We start from the raw sequence: 21,174 nt of genomic DNA on the forward strand, positions 1-21,174 counted from the left end.
CTATCTATCTACATGGAGAACAACTAGTACAACCCAAAAATTAAAATGTGCTCACCCTCATGCCATCCAATATGTAGAGTTTGTTTCTTCATCAGGTTTGTAGAAATGTAGCACTGCATCAGTGTCTCAGCAATGGATGCTCTGCAGTGAATGGGTGCCGTCAGAATGAGAGTCCAAACAGCTGATAAAAACATCACAATAATCCACAAGTAATCCACAGCACTCCAGTCCATCAGTTAACATCTGGAGAAGACAAAAGCTGAAACTAATCCAGCATTAAGACGTTTTTAACTCAAATACGAGTCAATAATCCATACTAACGCTTCCTCCAGTGAAAAAGTGTTCTGGTGTGAATCAGGAGAGAATCTGCACAGATCAAGCAGCGTTTAAACAGCTCTAAACACATATGTGGCTGGATTTTGATGAGAGACAACAGCAGATGCACTTTTTCACTGGAGGAAGAGTTATTATGGATTATGGACTCTATGGTATTTTAGTTAAAAATGTCTTAATGCTGGATTAGTTTCAGCTTTTGTCTTCTCCAGATGTTAACTGATGGACTGGAGTGCTGTGGATTACTTGTGGATTATTGTGATGTTTTTATCAGCTGTTTGGACTCTCATTCTGACGGCACCCATTCACTGCAGAGCATCCATTGCTGAGACACTGATGCAATGCTGCATTTCTACAAACCTGATGAAGAAACAAACTCATCCTGATCTCTGATAACCTGAGAGTGAGCACATTTTCATTTTGGGGTGAACTAATCCTTTAACAGCATATAGTAGACTGTAGATGAGAGGTGATTTTCTCAGTCATTACTGTATAGTGTGTGGTGCCCTTAAGACGTCCAGCTCTGCTTGTAATAATAAGACACATTCATTGGTTCAATTTATTTTATTTAAATGCATTCATTTTCTTGATCCTTCTTTTTTACAGCAGTACTTTGTTCCTCACACTTCAAATGACTGAGTTAAGCATCTTGCTCATCTCTAATTTAAAGAAAACAACTGACAAAAGAGCTTGTATGTTTAAAGCCCCAGTAGACTGGATTCTTTTCCTGATAATATTAGATCTGTTTCATCAGCTGCTGTGTTTAAGTGTGTTCTGTCAGTGAGGCCGGCACTGTTTATACCTCGAGTCTATTGTTTATTTATCACCAGAAACTGGCTGTTTTGTGCTGCAGTTTTCATTAATACCAATGGGTTTTTCTTCTTTTTATTATCAGTTGTTTATCAGCCTGTTCATTGATGAATTGATCATCGTATTTCCTTTGTAGTGAGCCAGTACATCTCAAGAGGTTTGTCATAAAAAAAATCTGAACATAAATGAACAATATACATGAAAGTGTCTCCATATGATGGACTGATGACATCTGAGGTGGAGCTTGATGAAAGATTATGAAAACAACCATGATTTTCTCTAGAATAATGCACACTGATGGATCATTGACAATAAAAACAGAAACACGAATTAAACTGATTTTACTTTTTTTTTTTTTTTAACACCTTTAGCAATCACAAATGAAGGTGTTTCACAGCAGACTCTGCTGGTAACACTATCAGTGCCGCTGAGCTCATCAGTAATTCATGCACACGCACAAACAGCCTGCAGTTTGTCATTAAAACTGCATACGTAACCTATTGGGTTACACACATCTACAGGTTTACTTGCATATGTCTGCAGTAACCCTCAGTAATCTGCATCAGAGCTACAGCACAGGAAGGTCTGACTTACAGAACATTTTCACAAGTATATCAAAATGTGATTCTCCTGACATGGTTTTCCATGAAAACTGAACATGCAGACTGACAGCATTGGCTGAGGGTTTGTGTATGGAGTGTCTGCTGTTCATCCGTGACCATGGAGACTGTATGCGTCTGTCAAGGGCACGAGTGGGTGCATCAGAGCCGTTTCCACTGAACTCGACATGCACGACTGTTTACACTGCTAACACTACAGGCTATGAGGCTCACAACACCTCGTGCAATCAGCAAACACACCAAAACACCGTCCTGTCAGCCGGTTCAGAGCAGAGCGTTTCCAGTGACATAAGAGTCCTGCCATAGTAACCAAACAGGTGTGGCACTTCCACCAGGTGTGTTTGACTATCAAATAGCAGAGAGACGCTGCTCTCGGTGCATTTCCAGTCTGTCAGCAGCAGCCAGAGACCACGCCGAGCAGAAGGGAATCAGACTACATGAAAGGTAAATACTTAACATTTCTTTGCCTTTCTTAAGAGAAGTGTCGCACAAAAAATGATCTTCATGTGTTTGTGCACACTTGAAAATAAAGGTCATTCTGATTCTGAAATATAGATTTGAGAATGCTCTGAAAAAGATCTTGATAGATGATTATGGATTATAAGCATACCAGTCTAAAGAGTGCCACTGCTCTCGCTCTCTTAAAGGAACACGCCACTATTTTTGAAAATAGGCTCATTTTCCAACTCCCCTAGAGCTAAACAGTTGAGTTAGTGCTGGGCGGTATGACCAACAACGTTGTTTAAGCGACGTACGCCCCTGTATTGTGGTATTTTAAAAATTCATATCATAACAAAAATAAACACCGGTATTCGGTATGAACCGGTATACCACCCAAATTTAACTCTTATTTTCAAAAATAGTGGCGTGTTCCTTTAAGTGAACGTGACATTAAACATCCAGCATGTCAATGTTACGCTCTTAAAAATAAAGGCTCCAAAAGAAGGTTTTCACAGCGATGCCATAGAAGAAACCATTTCGGTTCCCCAGAGAAGATTTCAGTCTTTAAAAGAACCCTTTTTTCTTACTGTGAACAACATTTTAATCATCTAAAGCCTGGAGCCCTCAACACTGAACATTTTGCACAGTGTCTCCTTAATCAAACACTTCATTCAGGTTATCAGTTTTTTTAGTGGAAAATCCAAGAGCAGAAATGGGTGTGTTTGATTAAGTAGACATGCAAAATGTCAGTGGTTGCGAACCACTGATCGAAATAACCGTTTTCCACTATGATAAACAGCCTCTATAAAGGAAAGGTTCCATGAATGTTAAAAGTGTACATGCTACAAGGCATTTAACTCTTGGTTTCCTTCTGACTCCCGCAGCAGCCCGATGAAACATGAACTGGGGATTCCTGGAGAATGTGTTAAGCGGGGTAAACAAGTACTCGACTGTCGTCGGGCGGGTCTGGCTCTCCATCCTCTTCGTGTTTCGCATCCTGGTGTACGTCGCCGCCGCCGAGCAGGTGTGGAAGGACGAGTTCAAAGACTTCGTCTGCAACACACAGCAGCCAGGCTGTGAGCAGGTTTGCTTCGACCGCTTCTTCCCCATCTCTCAAGTGCGGTTATGGGCCATTCAGCTGATCATGGTGTCCACCCCGTCGCTGCTGGTGGCTCTGCATGTGGCTTACAGGGAGCACAGAGAGAGCAAGTACAAGAGGAAGCTGTACCAGGATAAAGGCAGCATCGACGGAGGGCTGTTCTTCACCTACATCATGAGCCTCATCCTCAAGACGTCCTTCGAGGTGGCCACTCTGCTGGCTTTCTTCTTCCTGTACAGCGGCTTCCACGTTCCCCGCTTGCTCCAGTGTGACGAGAGCCCCTGTCCCAACACGGTGGACTGCTACATCGCAAAAGCCACCGAGAAGAAAATCTTCCTTTATATCATGGGCTGTACGTCTATCCTGTGCATTGCACTGAATGTGGTGGAGATGATGTATATCATATCGAAGCAGTGCTGGAAGTGCTTCAGTAAGAGGTACGCTCCTGTGCATGAAAGAAGCGGTCGGCCTCCATCCACGCTCACTCTCGGCTCACCGCCGTCGCTAGCCATGTCTAAAGACGAAGGCCTTCATTCTGCGCCGGCTGCAAAGGAAAGCCCAAAGCTTGCTGCTGCGTGAACACTTGGGCTTTTTCATGCATGCTACACCAGTTCTTCTCCGCTGATGGCTCAGTGAAGACAGACAGCAAGGAATCACAAGAACAAGTGCAAATAACAAACTACAGTCACATAGAGCTATGTTAGCAGAGCACACAGATGTAGGAACTTTCAAAGGGGAAGAGCAAACACTTCCCATATCTTTTGTTATACTGTAGTCAAATTAGACCTCAACATGCCCTCATCCTCACAAACCATCAACATAACTACACAATATACCAAAATACAACCCAGATGACATTAAATACAGGTTCATTTGAAATGAGGGTAAGTTTGTCAACCACAGTATGTTTTGTGCTGAGAATATGAAACTATTTACTATTACTAAACCAATGTTGTCATGTTGATCATTTAGCATATTGTTGGGCCTGTGAAGCTCATTGTAATATTTATTTTTGTTTGATAAATAATTGCGGTACTGTCCAATTACAAAACCAGATGAAAACCACTTGGTTAAATTGTAAGGACCCACTTTATATTAAGTGTCTCTAACTACTATGTACTTACCTTTAAATTAATCATTTGATACAATGCACTTATTGTGTGCATACAAGTTTTCACACTGTACTTACATTTAAAAACACCTTTCTGTAGTTACACCTATAATTACACTGCTAACCATTAACCCACCCTAACCATGCCCCGAACTTTAACTGTATTTCACCTCAATAGCAGCTAAAGTGTTTTGCAATTCAACATGAACATAAGTACATTGTACCAAACCATTCATTATTTATGATGCAAGTACATAGTAGTTAAAGACACCTAATATAAAGTGGAACTAACTGTACTTATGAGGACTTTATGTTCAGTGATTATTTTACATGTCTAAAATAAATACCCCTGTCAGATAACCAAGACGGATCAGTGTGTTATTAAAAACTAAGTGGCTTAAGAACCGAAAGAAAAATGAAATGACTCAACTTTAAAAGCATTTACCACTATGGCCTGACATATACAGTCAATGTCAATAGATACTAAACTACTTTTGTTTCCATGCATATATGGTATAACTGTGTTTATACTGAGCTAATCGTATGTTCGATCCCGTAAACATAGCCCTCATAGCAGTTTTAGAATTTCAATAAAACATTTACTATGCTGAACTTTTAAAGTCTTGTGCATGTAAGGATGAGACGAACATAGAGTAACAAAATGCAAGCTGTATTAAATTTGTTGCTATTGATTAACATACAGACTGCTGGTGGCAGTGGTTGATCAAAGAGCCACACACACAACATTATTGACAAATTTCAGATTTACAAGGTAAACGAGACCAAAACAGTTACTAATTATACACAGCACTACATAACATCAGAATTGATAATGGTTCACTTTCAGCTGGATAGAAAAATGTCCAATGGAATATTAAAAATTACGAGTCTATCCAACACTCAAAAAGAAAAAATCAACTCCAAAGGCAACAGAAATGTGCTGAACAGCTTCATAAGGACATACATGCTTTAGAGGTATTTCATCATCTACTGCAACTATAAAGTGAGCTTAACATACACAGTTCTGTTAAGTAATAAACATCGCACTAGGGACCTTTAAGATAGTGGGGTGTGTAGTGTTTTCCGGATCATCAAACATCCCACTACTCCTTGACAAGCAACGATCATTCAGCATTCAACTCCAGCTAGAGATCAACTACCACGTACAACTAATGATTGGGCACTGGTTTGCAGCAAGTTATCTATCAACCTTATCCTGAGTTCAGACAACATGACACAAGGGTCTGTACATTAATCCTCTTTTTGAAGGATCACCGTGGGTCGCATTTCATGAAGCTGCTTGAGAAGAATTTCATAGACACACGAAAAAACCTTTTGCACCTCAAAGGTGACGTTGCTGAGCGAGGTCAACTTCTGGGGATTCTTAAATTCAACAAGTTGCAGGACTTCTCTCGAATGCAATTGGGCATCAGATCTTTTGCACACGACCGTCGCAGTCTTCAGGTGGAAAGCACTGAATGTTTTGGTCATTTTTTTGCGTGCATTTCCGTTCAAGGGTACCGTAGCTTTCCTCTTCTGGGACGTCTTCGATTCCTGCAGAAACTGAAGAAAGGACACCTCAAATCCCATGGGCTTGAATGAACTCAGTGGTGTATTTTGACCAGAGGCATCTTCCTGTGCCATGGTAGTGCTAGAGGACGTGGAGTCAGAGTTCAAGTCCACGTAATTGACTGCAGAACTCCTTGCGGTTCTAAGTCTTGTCACCCTTTTAGGTCCTAAGGACTTGTCCGATACTCTCTCCCCCTTGCGTGGACGTCCTCTCCGTCTCTTAACTACCACAGATATCTCCGAGCACGTGTCTGTAGAAGGCTTTCCGTCGGACAGATCGGCATCCTCTGTGCTTTCTTTCTCAGAAGTAGGCTTGGAGAACTCGGACTCACTCTGGCCAGGCTCAGCGACTTCCTCATTCTCAGTCGTCTCGATGGAGCTCTCCGCTGAATTATCCGTGTCGTCGCTTCTGGAAGCGATGCGCTTGTATCTGGATCGGGGTAACTTTTTACAGTATATGAAGTTGCTCCTCTGTTCTTCCAGGTACTGTTTTGGGAGTCCATGCTGAAGATAATGTTTCATTATATTTCGCTCTGAACTGGTCACCGTTTCGCAACCCTTTATCATACAAGCGTACTGCAGTTGCAAGCGTTTGGTGCACAAGGCAGAAGCTTCTTCCTGTGTTTTCAAAATGGGTTTCCCATATTTGGTCCAGTTATTTTTATTGACTTTTCTCTTTTTAACTGCTTCTTTCTTAACGGGTTTCTTGTTAGCTTCTCTGTTCTCTTTCTCGACAACGTCAGTTTTGTACTTCCTGGGACGACCGAGTTTAACCCCACTCTTGCCTTCCCGTGGGTTCATGAGCAGCCGTTTGTACACGTCTTGGTGTTTCTTCATGGTGTGTCGCAGTAGATTTGACCGTGTGCTGTACGCGCATTCACATCCTTCCATGGGGCATCTGAACATTCCTTCCACGGGGTCGACTTTTGAGAGCTTGGTTTCTTTATGTTCTTGATCCACATGGCCGATATATTTCCAGAAAGCAGTGAAGGTCTCTGAGCAGTTCGGTTGATCGCACTGAAACCTGCCTAGGTTGATACTGCACATCATGGCACCTGCTTTCTCAAGGGTTAATTTGTGGAGCTGAAGGTAGTGCTGGAGCAAGTCTGGAACTGACTGAAAAATGCAAGAACAGTCTTTGACCTGACACCTGAACTCATCCACCTCCTTGACGTCCATGTCCAGCTTGTCGTCACTCTCTTCATTTCTATCCTTGTCCTCAGCCTCCTCTTCATTCTGTTCATCTTGACTGTTGACCTCAAATTTAGGCAACTCAGACTGGTGCACGGCTTTATAATGTAGGATCAAATTGTGTTGAATTGTAAAAGCTGCCACACAGCCCTGGTGAACACAACGGTAAGGTCTGTAAGGGCTAAAAATGTCATCGGCCTCTGATTTTTTCTCTTTCGTTTTTTTGGGAGATTCTCTTGGCTTTGCCACTCGAGGCTTGCTAGGAGGTTTGGGCCTTTTGTCCAAGGACTGATTTTGTGTTTGTACTGTGGCTGAAGGATTCTGGGGAAAAGGGGCTATGGGTAGAATCTCTTTTAATGGGGACACATGGGTCGGACCAGAATCTGGGGACTTTGTGGAAAACCATCCTTTTGCATTCTGATCCATTTTTGGAGTCACTGAAGAACAGCCAGACACAATCACTGATGGCTGAAATGGCATCCGATTTTGCGGAGTTACTGTCGTAGTTCCCATTGCAAGACTTTTGCCTTGAGACACAAAAGACGATTGCTTGACAAGCGATGGAGTGATGCACCGTGATATTTTGACATTATCTTTTTTAATAGAGTCTGATGCACATTTAACATGTTTCTGCTTTTGACGTGCATCCACAAGTTGAGTGTTTTTAACTAAATTGGGGATTTCTGGCACTGGACAAGGGCTTCCTCTGTCACTCCCTGGGAGCCTGTGATTGGACCGAGACTTAATTTTCATCTTCTTTATGTCTTCCTGTGAAAAGTTGTGAATCGTCAAATAATGTGCTTTGAGGTTGGAGTTGCGCGTGAAGGACTTGGAACATTTTTGACAGCTGAAAGGGGCAACATTAAACTGGTCTTTCATTTGAGTAAGCATGTCATCTGTATAATTGTGCAGCTTGACGAGGTGTTTAAAAAGAGCATCTTTTGTCATGGCGCTGTAATTACAACCATTTGTGTCACATGCAAATGGTTTCACATAACTTGGTAACTCAACGGGCAAATCTTTGGACTCTGGCTTATTAAGCTGTTCATCATTCACCACAGGACTAGCCACAGTTCTGGTGACTTCACTGATTTCTCTGTCTAGGTCAAGCTTCTCAAGAGCTTTTTGGATTTCCAACACTTCATCCTCTCTGGTTATGGGTGTATGGTTGGGCTGATCATTGCCCGCACTTCCTGAAAACACGGATGAAATAGTGCGAATTAGGCCATCATCTGAGTTCACGTCATCAAATTGCGAAACTGACTCGACAGGGACTTCGGCTGTGTCTCCCGCAGGTTGTTGCTCACTTTGAGATGCATTCTGAATAAAGTTTGAGATACGCTGTGGATCCCCACTGACGGGACTTCAACGAGACAAGTGGTGTTGCATTGTGGGAGGCCTGTGTTGGGGTCGTCATGTTACTGCTATACATGCTCTGATATGATGCCTGAACTGGAGGCAAAGGATTGGGATTATACTGCCTAAATAGTTCATTGTTATTGTTGTATAATGGAGTAGCACCTGAATCAACTGTCTGCAGCTGACCGTCAGCTGGTGGGACAGGCAGAAAGTCCTCCAATACACTCTGGTATGAAGATGTAGACGGCATAGGATCTGAATCACTCATCAAGGCCTCCAGAAGAGATTCTTCTGGTCTATGCTGATTTAGGTGAGGCATGTGAGTGTCCATGGCTGACTGGCCCAGGTGGTCATTGATCTGGGGGATATGCTGATGGATGTGTTGTTGCTCAGGTTTACTTGTCCCAGGATTGACACACTCTTGATCAGAAACCTCAAAAGCGCTATTTAGCATATTTTCAACAGAATGCTTTACTATCACCATGCTAGATGGATCCACCTGAGAGCCTGTGCCATTATCATTCAGATGGGTGACAGAGAGAGAGCCAGCCTGAGCACAGCCCTGATCATTTAGATTGGAGTGGTCTGGATGAGGTTCTGCTGGTTGAACACTTTGACTGTCAGTGCCCTGGCCTTCCACTTTTGTGACATGGCCCTCTGCATGGAGGTCTAACTCAGACTGTGAATGAAACACTTTACCACAGTCTGGTGCTTTGCAGGTAAATGTTTTATAATGCTGTGCCTCATGGTCATACAGTTTGTAGGCTTCATTAAAAATCTTGCCGCAACCCGGAAACATACACTTAGCCTTGAAGACCGGGTGGTCTTTCTTATGTACAATAAGTTCGGTATTGGAGTCAAAGCTGGCTTTGCAATTAAGCTGTATGCAAATGTATGGTTTGGTGCCACAGTGCATCTGGAGGTGATCGTTTAGGTGATCGACACTGACAAACTGACGACGGCAATACTGGCACACCACTTTTGTGCTCTGCATTTCAAGGAATCGCTTTGCTTCTTCGTTGTCGCCATGATCTTTCACATGGGCAACAAGATTGCGGAAATATTTAAATCCCCTCCTGCAGCTATGGACCGGACAAATATTCCCTTCACAGCCACCCTTGAAATCTAAGCACTCAGAGTCATTGGCATCTCCATTGCTAAGTTTATGCGACTGCCCACCAGAGTTATTTTTTGTCTTGGTCTTACGCACCTGATTTTCACTGCTTTTAGCTTTCAGGGCAGCTATGACAGGAGCCGCTGTTTTGGGGTTGGCTAACTGCTTGCTAGTCTTCATTGCAGCGAGACGCTCTTTGCATGAAAGTTTCACATGCGATGCAACATGTGGTTCAAGAGTCTCTCTCGTTTCGAATGTCTCTGTACATATCGGGCAGGTGTAGCTTCCATCTTTGAAGTGAGTCTGCGCATGACGCACTATTCGGTGACCAAGAAACTCCTTATCGCATAAAACACAGTACTGCATGTAAGCTTGCCAATTTCTAAACCTAGCTGAGACAAAACCTTTTTCTCTCAACTTTTTCAACTCTTTGTTTTTCTGCCTCTGATCTGCTATTTCGTTTAGTTCATTTGTTGCATCCACAAAACGCTGCGAGACTTCCTTGAACTCCTCACTAAATATGCTGGTCTCTTCAGCTAAGCCCTCAGGGTCACCGTCGTTCAGTTCATCAATGGAGGACACAATTGAGGCCTCCTCCCCCATAAGACCTAAACAGTGGCGTTTTAATGCCTTCCAGTTCCAGAACTCAGGATCAAAAGGCCACTGGGTTTTAAGGACTAAAAGGAGCTCACAGCGCAGCGAGTTTGGTACTGGTAGATCTTCCTCGTCTAGCTTCTGGTCTGGCTCATTGTAAAGAGTTTCCACTGCATAGTAAGAGTCCACGGTTGGCTCCAGGAGAAACTCTGTCAGCTGGCAGGCCCTTTTGACCTCCAGGTCCGAGGGTAAGAGGCAGGAAATGGTTTTGCAGACAGTGGCCTTGGTGCTTCCTTCGCACGACTCCAATCGCAGAGCTCGTATACAGAGCTCAACGCAAGTCGAAAGTCCAGCTCTGTCCATCTAGTGATTTGGAAAAGGAATAATTAGTACTAGTATCATGTTTAAAACTAACTGCATGAAGTGAAAAAAAGATAAGGCTCACCTCTGACTGGATGACTTTAATGAAAAAAAGAAGGTGGAATACAGTTTTAGACAGAAATGACATCTGACGGCATCTGTCCAAAAAGCCTTGCTCTGAAGACTCTAATCGTTTGAGCAGTTTCCCCCAGAACAGAGTCAACTCCCTGCCAGAGAACACATGACATCTGTCAAATTATTAAGAAATGAAAAACAACACGTTAAATTACCACCTGTAGAAAATATATTTATCATATCTGCAGCAAACTCTTATTTGTCATTTCTTAATTCTACATCGATTTTCTGGCATTGGTAACGTTTGTGACTTGCCAAGCACAGTAGGAGTCCTCTTGAAGAATCTGACGGGTCAAAAAACCAGAACACAACGTAAACGCAGCTTTCTCGTCACCGTCAGCCTCAAGGTTGCAAATCATCTCTAAAGCATCACGACAGTCCACTCTTGAGAGCTGAAAAGGTAGTAAACGAAATCGCTGATGTAGACCCTATTTTGTGTGTCTGCTGAAGTGTGAAAATGTACTTCCAAAGGCCTTAAGACAACAATCAAGCTTGAATTCACACCATTTAAATAAGTTGTAGTTAGATTTAAGCTTTAGAATATAGCCTAATACTTTCATAACTACTAAATCTGAACGGAAGTGGTAAAATGCAGACATAGAAGTATATATTCTCAATAAACACTGTCTTACCTCTTGCATTACAACACCCTGCGGAGCAGCAGTGCACAAACAAGCCAGGAACATCTGCTTAAAGTGTCCCTTCTCCTCAAATTCAGAGAGCTCAGCACAGGCCTTGGCCAGCAACGCAGCCTGATCCACACTGCTCTCTTTGATCAAGTGCTTCAATCGCATCCTCAGCAGTGTTTGTCCTTCCAGAGTGAGGAACTCGCAGACTAGAGAGAAAATAAACACTTTTTTGATGCTTGTGTAATACAGATTGTCAGGTTAACTCTACCAAAATGTCAGTTCTGTTGTCAGGTCATATTTGACTAAGAGAGAAACGCTACTTTATAGGTTCTCAAAAAGATCTGAGGATAACGAGCAGCACCTTTCTCTTGCGGTGGCATGTGGTTCGTGAGAATGCCCTGCAGCGTAGGATTGCTCCAGACCCCTTGCTCTCGTGCGATGGTGGAGAGGATCATCAGATTGCTGATTCCCTTCTCCTGTACCAGAGAATGGGCAATCTACACGGACATGACAGCACACAAAATAAAACAGTGGAAAACACAACCTGCACTGCAAACAGCATGCGTCTTATTTGTTGTTGACTATCAAGTTATGGACTAAGGACATCTTTGGAACTAATACTGTCCATTACTGTAGAATAGTGTTGTCAAAAGTACCGATGTCGATACCAATCAGTACTGAAATTTTAAAAACGTGCCGATACCAGCATTTCCCGCTAGCACTTAGAGCTCTGATTGGCCATTGTGTTCACACGCTCAACAGATATGACTGTGATTGGCTACAATGATCATCGCTTCACCGAACGCTTACACAGATACATACAGACGGGAGCGCTTGAAAGCCGGAGCTGTCTATGAGCAGATATATCAGGCATCCGCTGATAAGACGCGGCAATCAAATGCTCCCGTGTGTATCTGTGTAAGCGCGTGAACACAATGGCCAATCAGAGCTCATACCTGCAAACTCACAATATGACAAAGGAATATGACCTTTGTTGGGGGGTCTGGGGGCATCCCACCCCAGAAGAAAGGTTTTGAGAATTTAACATGTAAATGAAGCATTCTGGTGCACTCCGACAACAAAATAAAGGAAAAAGACAACATATGCTTCAAAAAAATAATAAAAAAAGCACATTTATACCACAAACTTTTTGGGCAGTGCAACTCTGTTGTCATCTGTGTTCATGCTTCTCTTTGTGAGCAGTGGAGTAATTTTTTTTGCGCAAATTTTAATGTTCACAGAGTGCGCATACTATCAACAAACTCCATCTTTTCACTGCAGAGGAAACAGAAGCTGCATCTGAAGTGGCATTAGATGTATTTACAGACAAATGAAGTTGAGGTGTCAAATGCATTTACACCACAAAATTTCAAATGCATAAATAATTTTATAAGATTAATGTTTTAAATATTTTTGAACATACATGTTAAAAATGTTGTGAAAAATGTAATACTTTTAAATATGAAACTTTTCGGATCTAGACGATTCACATAAATTACATATTTTGATTCAAAACGGCAAATTTCGCCGAAAAGCTACTAGTTTGCAGGTATGAGAGCTGATTGAGAATCCGCTCAAAATGCTCACGGGAAATGCTGGTATTGTCACATTTTTACAATTTCAGTACTGACTGGTACCGACATCGGTACCTTTGACAACACTACTGTAGAAGACAACAAAGCTGACCAATGCAAACACTAGTTTCTATAGGGCTGGGTATCGAGTTTGATACTTTTTAGGCACCGACCGAATCGCCTCGATACCACTGAGTATCAAAAAATGTCTTGTCTTTCGGTACCAAATTTCGATACCTAAAGAGGTTAATCTGGTCAACGTCAGTGAGCCAATAAGCGTGCAGCATGCTTTATGTGCCGAAATCAAGTGCTGGTGATTGGCTCTGGTGAGGAATCAAGGAAAAACACTAGTTTACGCCGGTTACACCCAGAGACGTGGCTCACAGGTGAGTCCAAACGCCCATACATGTCAGGCTACATTTACACTAGTGTGTTTACGTTATAAAACATAATTTTAAAATGAAAACGATCCTCGTCCATACTGGCATTTCCACTGCGTTTCAGAAGAGATCTGCAGCCACTCTACACGACCATAAACGCTATTATGTGACCATTCATGCACACTGTAGCATCATGCTACACAAGACAATTTCTAAGATTTATACTACGCTTTCACTCAAAACTCACTTTAAATCACCATTGAGTGTTTGTAATAACTTCCAATTGCGATCTAATGAGGGTTTTAGTCATATAATGTTGCAGAAATGTTATTTGTAGCCTTTTATATCAAGCTGATCGCTACATCTGCTTGGCATTTCTCATGTAAACACACTGTATTGTTATGAAAACAGGCAGCATCTCATTAAAATCACATACAAATTATATACTGTCGTAATCGAGTGTTTTATTAGGTTCATGTTTCATCCGTAGAAATGTCTTTCTGGGTTTCTTATGTACAGAACTGAACGCGGAAGTGTAATGCACGCTCGTCGTTGGAGACAGGGCGGGTTATGAATGCGTGATATGATTGACAGATGAGCAGCGAATGAGCTCCTCTGAGTCAGAACAGCGATCGCGGAAGACACATTTTTTTTGGTTTTTAACTATTTGAACTTTACTAAAACTATTTGCACTGATTTATTGTGTCGGTTACATTTTGTTCCTTTGTGCAGTGGCTCAGGAGATCAGTCTCTGAGTCTGTAAAAACCTCAACAAACTGAAAAAGTAAAACCAAAGGTAATGTGTAAAATAATCTTGTTAAAACAGATTTCATAAAATTGGTATCGAAAAAACTATCATTCAGGAACCGGTATCATAGTCGAGGTATCGGTATCAATATTGAAACTTTTTAAAACGATACCCAGCCCTAAGTATCTAAGAACTTCAGCCTGGTAAATTTACCTGGACAGATGACCTGAACCTGTCCCACAATGCATCTGGGATATTCCGGGGCAGAGAAAGCAGCAACTCTGCACAACTCCTACAGAAAGAAAGGCACCAAATACTCATCAAATTAAACTCAAAGTAAAAAATAGTGAATTTTCAAGTGAATTACTAGCACACCTAAGTGCACACTTACAGCGAGAGCCGTTCGAGCAGGACTGGCACCTCTTCACACTGGGTGGAAAGGTACGGCGACGCCTGTGCAAAGCTCAGCAGTGCAATGATGTAAACCTCCAGAACTGGTAACGGCTCCTCCTCAATCCTCCACAGACTGGCATACTCCACCAGCGTCTGAAACGAGCACACATGCCCATGTCAATACAACACCAGCAGTCTGCACGCATTCAGCAGCACATTGATGTTAGGGATGGGCACTAGCACTCGAAAGTGACAGCGATGATCAATCATGAAAACGGTGATCATTTGACATTGAACAAATAAAATAAAAGATTCAGTTAAGTGCAAGACTCTCAGTGCCAATCTGTCACAAACGTAACATTATAATGAGAATTCTACTGTAAGAGTGTTGTGAATTCTTTGTTTAGTTGACTGTGTTTTAGTGCTTTCGATTATGTTGGTTTTGCATACACATCATGAGTTACACATTCTGACTAGCACGGTCACGATGAGTTTGTGCTGTGCTTGTAATATTACTTATGTTTATTTATCTGATGCATCTCATATAGGAGGCGTTGGGTTCAGTAACTCGCTCCAAAGCGCTTCAGTTTACTGTGGTTCATTTACTCTTCAGCTCCAGCTCACACAGCACAAATAGTTATTAGAAACAATCATATTTCTTTGTTTCTTTTTCAAAAACTCTGATAATAAAAGCATTTTATTATTATAATGATCTGCGTACTCTGACACATCACTTTGATATTGTGTCTGCTCCAAACGCCACGAAAACACTCGCTTGCATGATAAACTTATTTTTAGGAATTCTCAATTGTAGAGAACAGAATAGGGGCAAAAGTCTGGAAACACAAATATATTCCTATTCTCTGTTTTCATGCTTATCCAGACCTGAAAATCACTCAAACTCCACACTTTTCCCTGCTGTGTATTAGGGATTAGAAGTCAAATGTGACCCTGGACCACAAAACCAGTCATAAGGGTCAATTTTCTGAAATTGAGATTTATGCATCATCTGAAAGAATAAATATACGCACATTGATGTATGGTTTGTTAGGATAGGACAATATTTGGCTGAGATACAACTATTTGAAAATCTGGAATCTGAGGGTGCAAAAAAATCTAAATATTGAGAAAGTCATCTTTAAAGTTGTCCAAATGAAGTTCTTAGCAATGCATATTACTAATCAAAAATTAAGTTTTGATATATTTACGGTAGGAAATTTACTAAATATCTTCATGGAACATGATCTTTACTTAATATCCTAATGATTTTTGGCATAAAAAAAAATCGATAATTTTGACCCATACAATGTATTGTTGGCTATTGCTACAAATATACCCCAGCGACTTAACACTGCTTTTGTGCTGCAGGGTCACATATGAAAGACTCTGTCTGATCTTACATCATAAGTGAAATTAGTAGTGAATAATGAAGACAATTACGCCATTAATCATCATTACAGTATGACTAATAATTTATCAAAATGTGATCCTAGTGAAAAGCTCATTTATAATGCAGTAGTGTGTAATTAGGGAGAAACGGATATTATACACTGATATTGGATGGGTATTGGCCAACATGCAAAATTGATCATGCATCAGGATTGGATCCGTGGATGAAAAATAGTATTAGTGGCAAACAGAGGTCGTTAAACCGCAAGACTGACTTGTGATCGTCTCAGTTAAACGGGCTGAGAAAGCCAAACCAATCAGTAATGCTCTGCAACACATCACTAGAGACAATCGTTCACGTTCAAATCCTGAATGTTTCTAGTCTGCAAAGGAGTTGAACTGGGTAAAGGATAGTTATTGTTTCTCATATTGTTATTGGTATGCAGCGAGTGTCAGATTATGATGATGCTGCAGATTATAATAGTTGCATTATATAGTTCATGCTGATGTTGACATGCAGAATGTGCATCATCGAGTGTGAGATTATAATGATGTGCAGGGTTATAATCACTGTAGATCATCATGATGATGATATTCAGAAAGTGGCAGGTTATCATGATGTGAGTGTCAGATTACAAGATCACTGCACTAATTTGCCAGTCACTGCATATCATTATAGATTATTATGATGATAATGAAAGACTACGTTTATTGAGGGTCAGTCAGTGTTATCTGACACTCGACTGCATTTCATTTTCATGTGCAGCAAGTGAGAGATTGTGTCGATATGTGCAGTTAGTAATATAATGATGTGCAGCGCACGCTAGATTGCGGAGTTTGATAAGGCGGAGCAGAGAGTGACAGATGATGGCGGTGACCACGGCGCTGCGTGCTTGTTTACAGTCCTGCGCGACGCACACAGCAGCTAACTGAGCCTCACAATCGACTGACTAACCCTCTATAAACGCGCTAGCATAGCAAGGCACTATCTAAAGCCGTCTTGGTTCCCCTCAGCGGGTCTCCTGCATTAGTGTCGGTGAGGCGAGTGTTTACGCGTGCAGCTGAGCAGTGTTGTGCCACAGGCAGCATTACGGGACAATCTGCGCTCACCTGACAGAACTCGTAGCAATACTGTGACGCTCGCTTGTCGGGAGACGCCTGGCTGTTTTTCAGAGCCGCTGCTATGTCTTCCAGTCGCGTCGTGAGCGCGTTTAAAGCGCTGGAAGGGTCGCTCCGCTCGCCGCGCTCCTGCTCGGCCTCCTCGTCCGCCATCTTCACGAACAATTCCGCCGCGTACGCACAGCGCGTCACGTGACTCCCGATCACTGTACGTCCCCACGTACTGGCCGAGTCACGTGACACTGCGCTCGGGTCAAATGTTTCTCATTTATGCAGCGTGTTGTAATAAAATTTTAAAAATAATAATAATAATAAATAAACAGGCTGACAAACCAATCAAAAGACAACTTATATGATAGTCTGTCTCAAGAAACCTGCAAGAAGTCTTAAAGGGACAGTGCACCCAAAAATGATCATGCGGTCATCACTTACTCGCCCTTAATATGTTCCAAACCTGTATGAGCTTCTTTCTGCTGTTAAACACAAAAGACAGTATTTTGAAGCCTACTAGCTTTCATTTTGTTCCCTCTATACTATGGAAGTCAATGGCTACCAGCAACTGTTTGGTTACCCACATTCTTCTAAATATCTTCTTTTATGTTCCACAGAAGAAAGTGAGCTCTTCATCATATTTTAAAGCGTGGTCATTCAGTATCTGTGTATTGTTGAGCAGAATAAATAAGATGACGCATTTGTCCATATCTGTAAGGTAAGGAAGGCTGGTTTGATTTGACCTCTTCTGTACTGTTCAAACATAGCGCATTAATCATGCATTAACAACAACAACAAAAATACTTTTCAGTATCTTATATTAGTATAGCCTGGTCACAGGGTTATGACATTTTAATATTGTCAAATGGATGGAACGTTTGACTCAAACTAACTGAAAACAGAATCCATGAAATCAAATGACCATACTTACTGGTGTCTGTGTGATTGTTTTCCATCAAACAATGACGTCACTTCCTGTAGGATGGTGTCTTTTTACAAAAATCACTTTAAATAACAAAACGATAAATCTATAAATAAAAATAAATAAATAAATAAAATTTTGAAGAAAAAAAACAGATATGAAAGAAAAAACTGATTATCAGTAAAAACAATATTGCCAACATCTTTTATTTAAAACGAGTAAGAGAAAGTAAAAAATGAAGGAACACATGGGATATTTTTATAAACACTTCTATAAGCACTATAAACACATGATGTCAGTTTCATTCATACTGCACGCCAGAGGGCGCCCTCGCACAGAAAATGCACATATCCAGTTACAGAAGTAGATAACTCAGACCCTCCGGGAAATCCCTAATATGGACAAAGGCATCGGTATTATAGCTGTAACTGAGTAAACCGAAGATATAAACGTTTTGAATGATAAAATATAGACAATAAACACTCGACTGCGGTAATATAGTTTATCTGTGTTATTCAAGCCATCTCTGGTATTTTCATAATAATGAAGTATGTTTATAATCCATTGCTAATCGATGTATTCTTTTTAAAGTAGCCTATGGAACATATTTTCTGCCTCATTCTGTGACAAGAAGCCTCATCAGATCACAGAAGGAAGCATCTGACTGGTGTTGTGGAGTAAAACGGTTATAATGTTCTCTTTTGTTGGACAACAGGTTTAGAAATGTGAAGACAAGGGAGGTTTAGCTTTAGGCATGTTAATTTAAGCATGTTTAGCTTAGTTAACGGAAGGCTACCTGCTGCCATCAGAGCAAGTGTAATTACTGCATTCACGCGCTCCTCGATGCTCTCGTTTCCCGAGTTCTGCTTTTAAGTCGGAATGTGAAAACAACATGGACACTCTCGTTACTACAAAGATGTGTTGGATCTGTATTATTAGAGCTTTCCGACTTGAGTTCACGTGCATTTTCTCAGTTGGGAAATTACTTTTCACGTGCGGTGCCAGTGATGATGATGCTTACGTCCGTTTCGGAGAACCAGAGGACAAATATTTCAATCGATCGCTCAGGCATGGCACCGAAATGAGGCACCGAAATCTGCGTTCTGATTCGGTTCTAGTACATACCTTCTTTTGAACTTTCTGTTCATCTGTGAATCCTGAAAAATAAAATGTATCAGTTTCCACAAAAATATTGTGCAGCACAACTGTGTTCAACATTGATAAAGCGTGTGGCGTCTCGGGCTTGGTTGTGTTGCCTAAGGTAAACAGATATAGTAGAAGTAGTGGACGGACCGATGGAAACTGGACAGCCAAATACCACAAGCCACATCAGAGGACAAAACATGAGACACTATTGTATTGCTCCTGGCTGTAGAAATGATTTTTACAGCATTAAGGCAAAGAGCAAGAGTTCATTTCCATAAACTGCCACTAAAACAGAGAACAAAAAGGCATGAACGGACTAAGACATCCATCTTGTCCATAAGAAATGTCTATGAGTGCCTTTCTCCCAGTGAACACCTCTCATTCCAAACAGCAGAACTGATCACCTGTTGTCCCATCCTCATATACATTCAGACACAATCCCACTGTCTCCAAATTTCCATCATTAGCTATAAAATATGTTGCCAAAATGACTGTCAGATATTAAAATAAACCACAACCAGTATAAACACTCGTTCGTCATTCCACAACATACATTTGATTCTTGAGACAGTCAGGGATCAAAGCCGATGCAAACTGCAAAATAAATATTTCTAACCGTGGCTCCACGTTTACCAATCCGGACTCCATACATTGGATAATCCCCAATTCCATAATCTTCTATGCCATCATCTTTTTATCATTTTGCATTCCGTGCAATAAAGTTTTAAACCAAATTTCTTTGACCCGACTTAATTTTGTTCGCCTATTTTTTGGGGCCCTCTATTGGTCAGCTAGGTAACCGTTATGAGTTTATCTATTACTAGCAACAAGCACAGCAACTAGTGCGAGTGCGAGTGTGTGTGAATCAGGTAAAATAAAGATAATAAAATAAATAGATAAATAAAAAAACCAATACAATTAAACCCATATACAAATAGTAAAGACTAACTTGAATATTAAAAATACAATAAAATATAAAATACATACTAAATATATAACCACAACTATCATGGACTATTTGCTGAGTAAACACTGTGCAAAGATTTTTAGTGTGCTACACTGTACATTAGTGCAAGTCAGGTAGATATTGCTAATGTTGTGTAGAATAGAACTGCATTATACACTGATGTAAATGTGTGAGGAAAAGTGTGATATTTGCACACTTCATACAATATCGTTCATGTGGCATCTTTATTGTTATGTCAGACCTTTCAGACATATTTGTATTACTCTGGCTCCTTCATCACCCAGCCAACATTTGTGTGTGGGGCCCATGTGGGTTTGACATGGGCTGAAAAAGTGGGCCCAAAATGGGATTGTCCGCGGGTTCCATAATGGCCCAATGTCAATTGCCCACATGGATTTCATGTGAGATTGTACTTACCAACAGGTGGGCCCCAACTGGGCAACATGCGCAAGACCCATCTTGGCCCCAGCTTTATTTTTTATGTGGGTACTATAAGGTTACTACATGGGCTGAAATATGGGTTGTAAGTGGGTTTGTCCACGGGTTCCATGTTGGCCCCATGCAACATACCCATGTAGGTTTTATGCAGGATTTCCCTGGGCTTTAGGTGGGGCCCAACTAGGGATCATATGCAAAACCCATCTGGGTGTTAAGGTGGGCCCAACAAGACAATATGCTTAAAGCCCACCTGAAAAAAAAAATTGTTTTCAACACCACACAATTTTTTTAAAGCATTAGAGCACACAGTGCGATTGAAATCTCTTCAAATTTTAATTTTATTGTAACTACCCATCTTATTATGCTATATTCTGATACCTAATTGTTAAAATTAATATTACTGTTAAAGTTAACACACACTTTGAACCTGTTTTTGAACCAGTGTTTACTGAAAGCTTTGAACATTTGCACTGTCCCCGAAAAAACTGGGGACAGTTAGAAGCAGCAGCAACTATACATTTTTCAGTACTGCTTATACTGCAGACATACATTTGTGCATTCTAGACACCCTCAGTCCTCTTGTCTCTTGTACCAATTTTGAGAGTTCCCTCTCAGCTTCTTGCCGGTAGCCGTCTTCTTAAAAGCCTCTGCAAAACAAACATTTTTTTTATATATATATACAGCTATATAAGATAACATTAAAATAACACTTTTGTGCTTAGCTGAATCATGGTGATACTAA

At 41.1% G+C, this 21,174-nt stretch overlaps 2 protein-coding genes across 2 annotated transcripts; one reads left to right on the top strand and one right to left on the bottom strand.

Annotated features, from left to right (window-relative positions):
* Positions 1–2,116: 2,116 nt before the first annotated feature.
* On the top strand, positions 2,117–4,432 carry gjb7 (gap junction protein beta 7). Its single transcript, XM_016503635.1, has 2 exons — positions 2,117–2,207; positions 3,089–4,432. The coding sequence occupies exon 2, from the start codon at positions 3,103–3,105 to the stop codon at positions 3,880–3,882; it is 780 nt and encodes a 259-aa protein (XP_016359121.1). The 5' UTR covers positions 2,117–2,207; positions 3,089–3,102; the 3' UTR covers positions 3,883–4,432.
* A 30-nt stretch (positions 4,433–4,462) lies between these two features.
* LOC107701588 (zinc finger protein 292) lies at positions 4,463–17,128 on the bottom strand. Its single transcript, XM_016503636.1, is given in 9 exon segments — positions 4,463–8,536; positions 8,538–10,604; positions 10,687–10,828; positions 10,992–11,128; positions 11,369–11,571; positions 11,727–11,862; positions 14,281–14,359; positions 14,459–14,613; positions 16,960–17,128. Coding segments are annotated over 9 exon segments (5,952 nt in total). The 5' UTR covers positions 17,122–17,128; the 3' UTR covers positions 4,463–5,665.
* Between the last annotated feature and the right edge of the window lie 4,046 nt (positions 17,129–21,174).

Source organism: Sinocyclocheilus anshuiensis, unplaced genomic scaffold, assembly GCF_001515605.1.
Source record: "Sinocyclocheilus anshuiensis isolate Anshui unplaced genomic scaffold, SAMN03320099.WGS_v1.1 scaffold5021, whole genome shotgun sequence".
Taxonomy (NCBI): Eukaryota; Metazoa; Chordata; class Actinopteri; order Cypriniformes; family Cyprinidae; genus Sinocyclocheilus; species Sinocyclocheilus anshuiensis.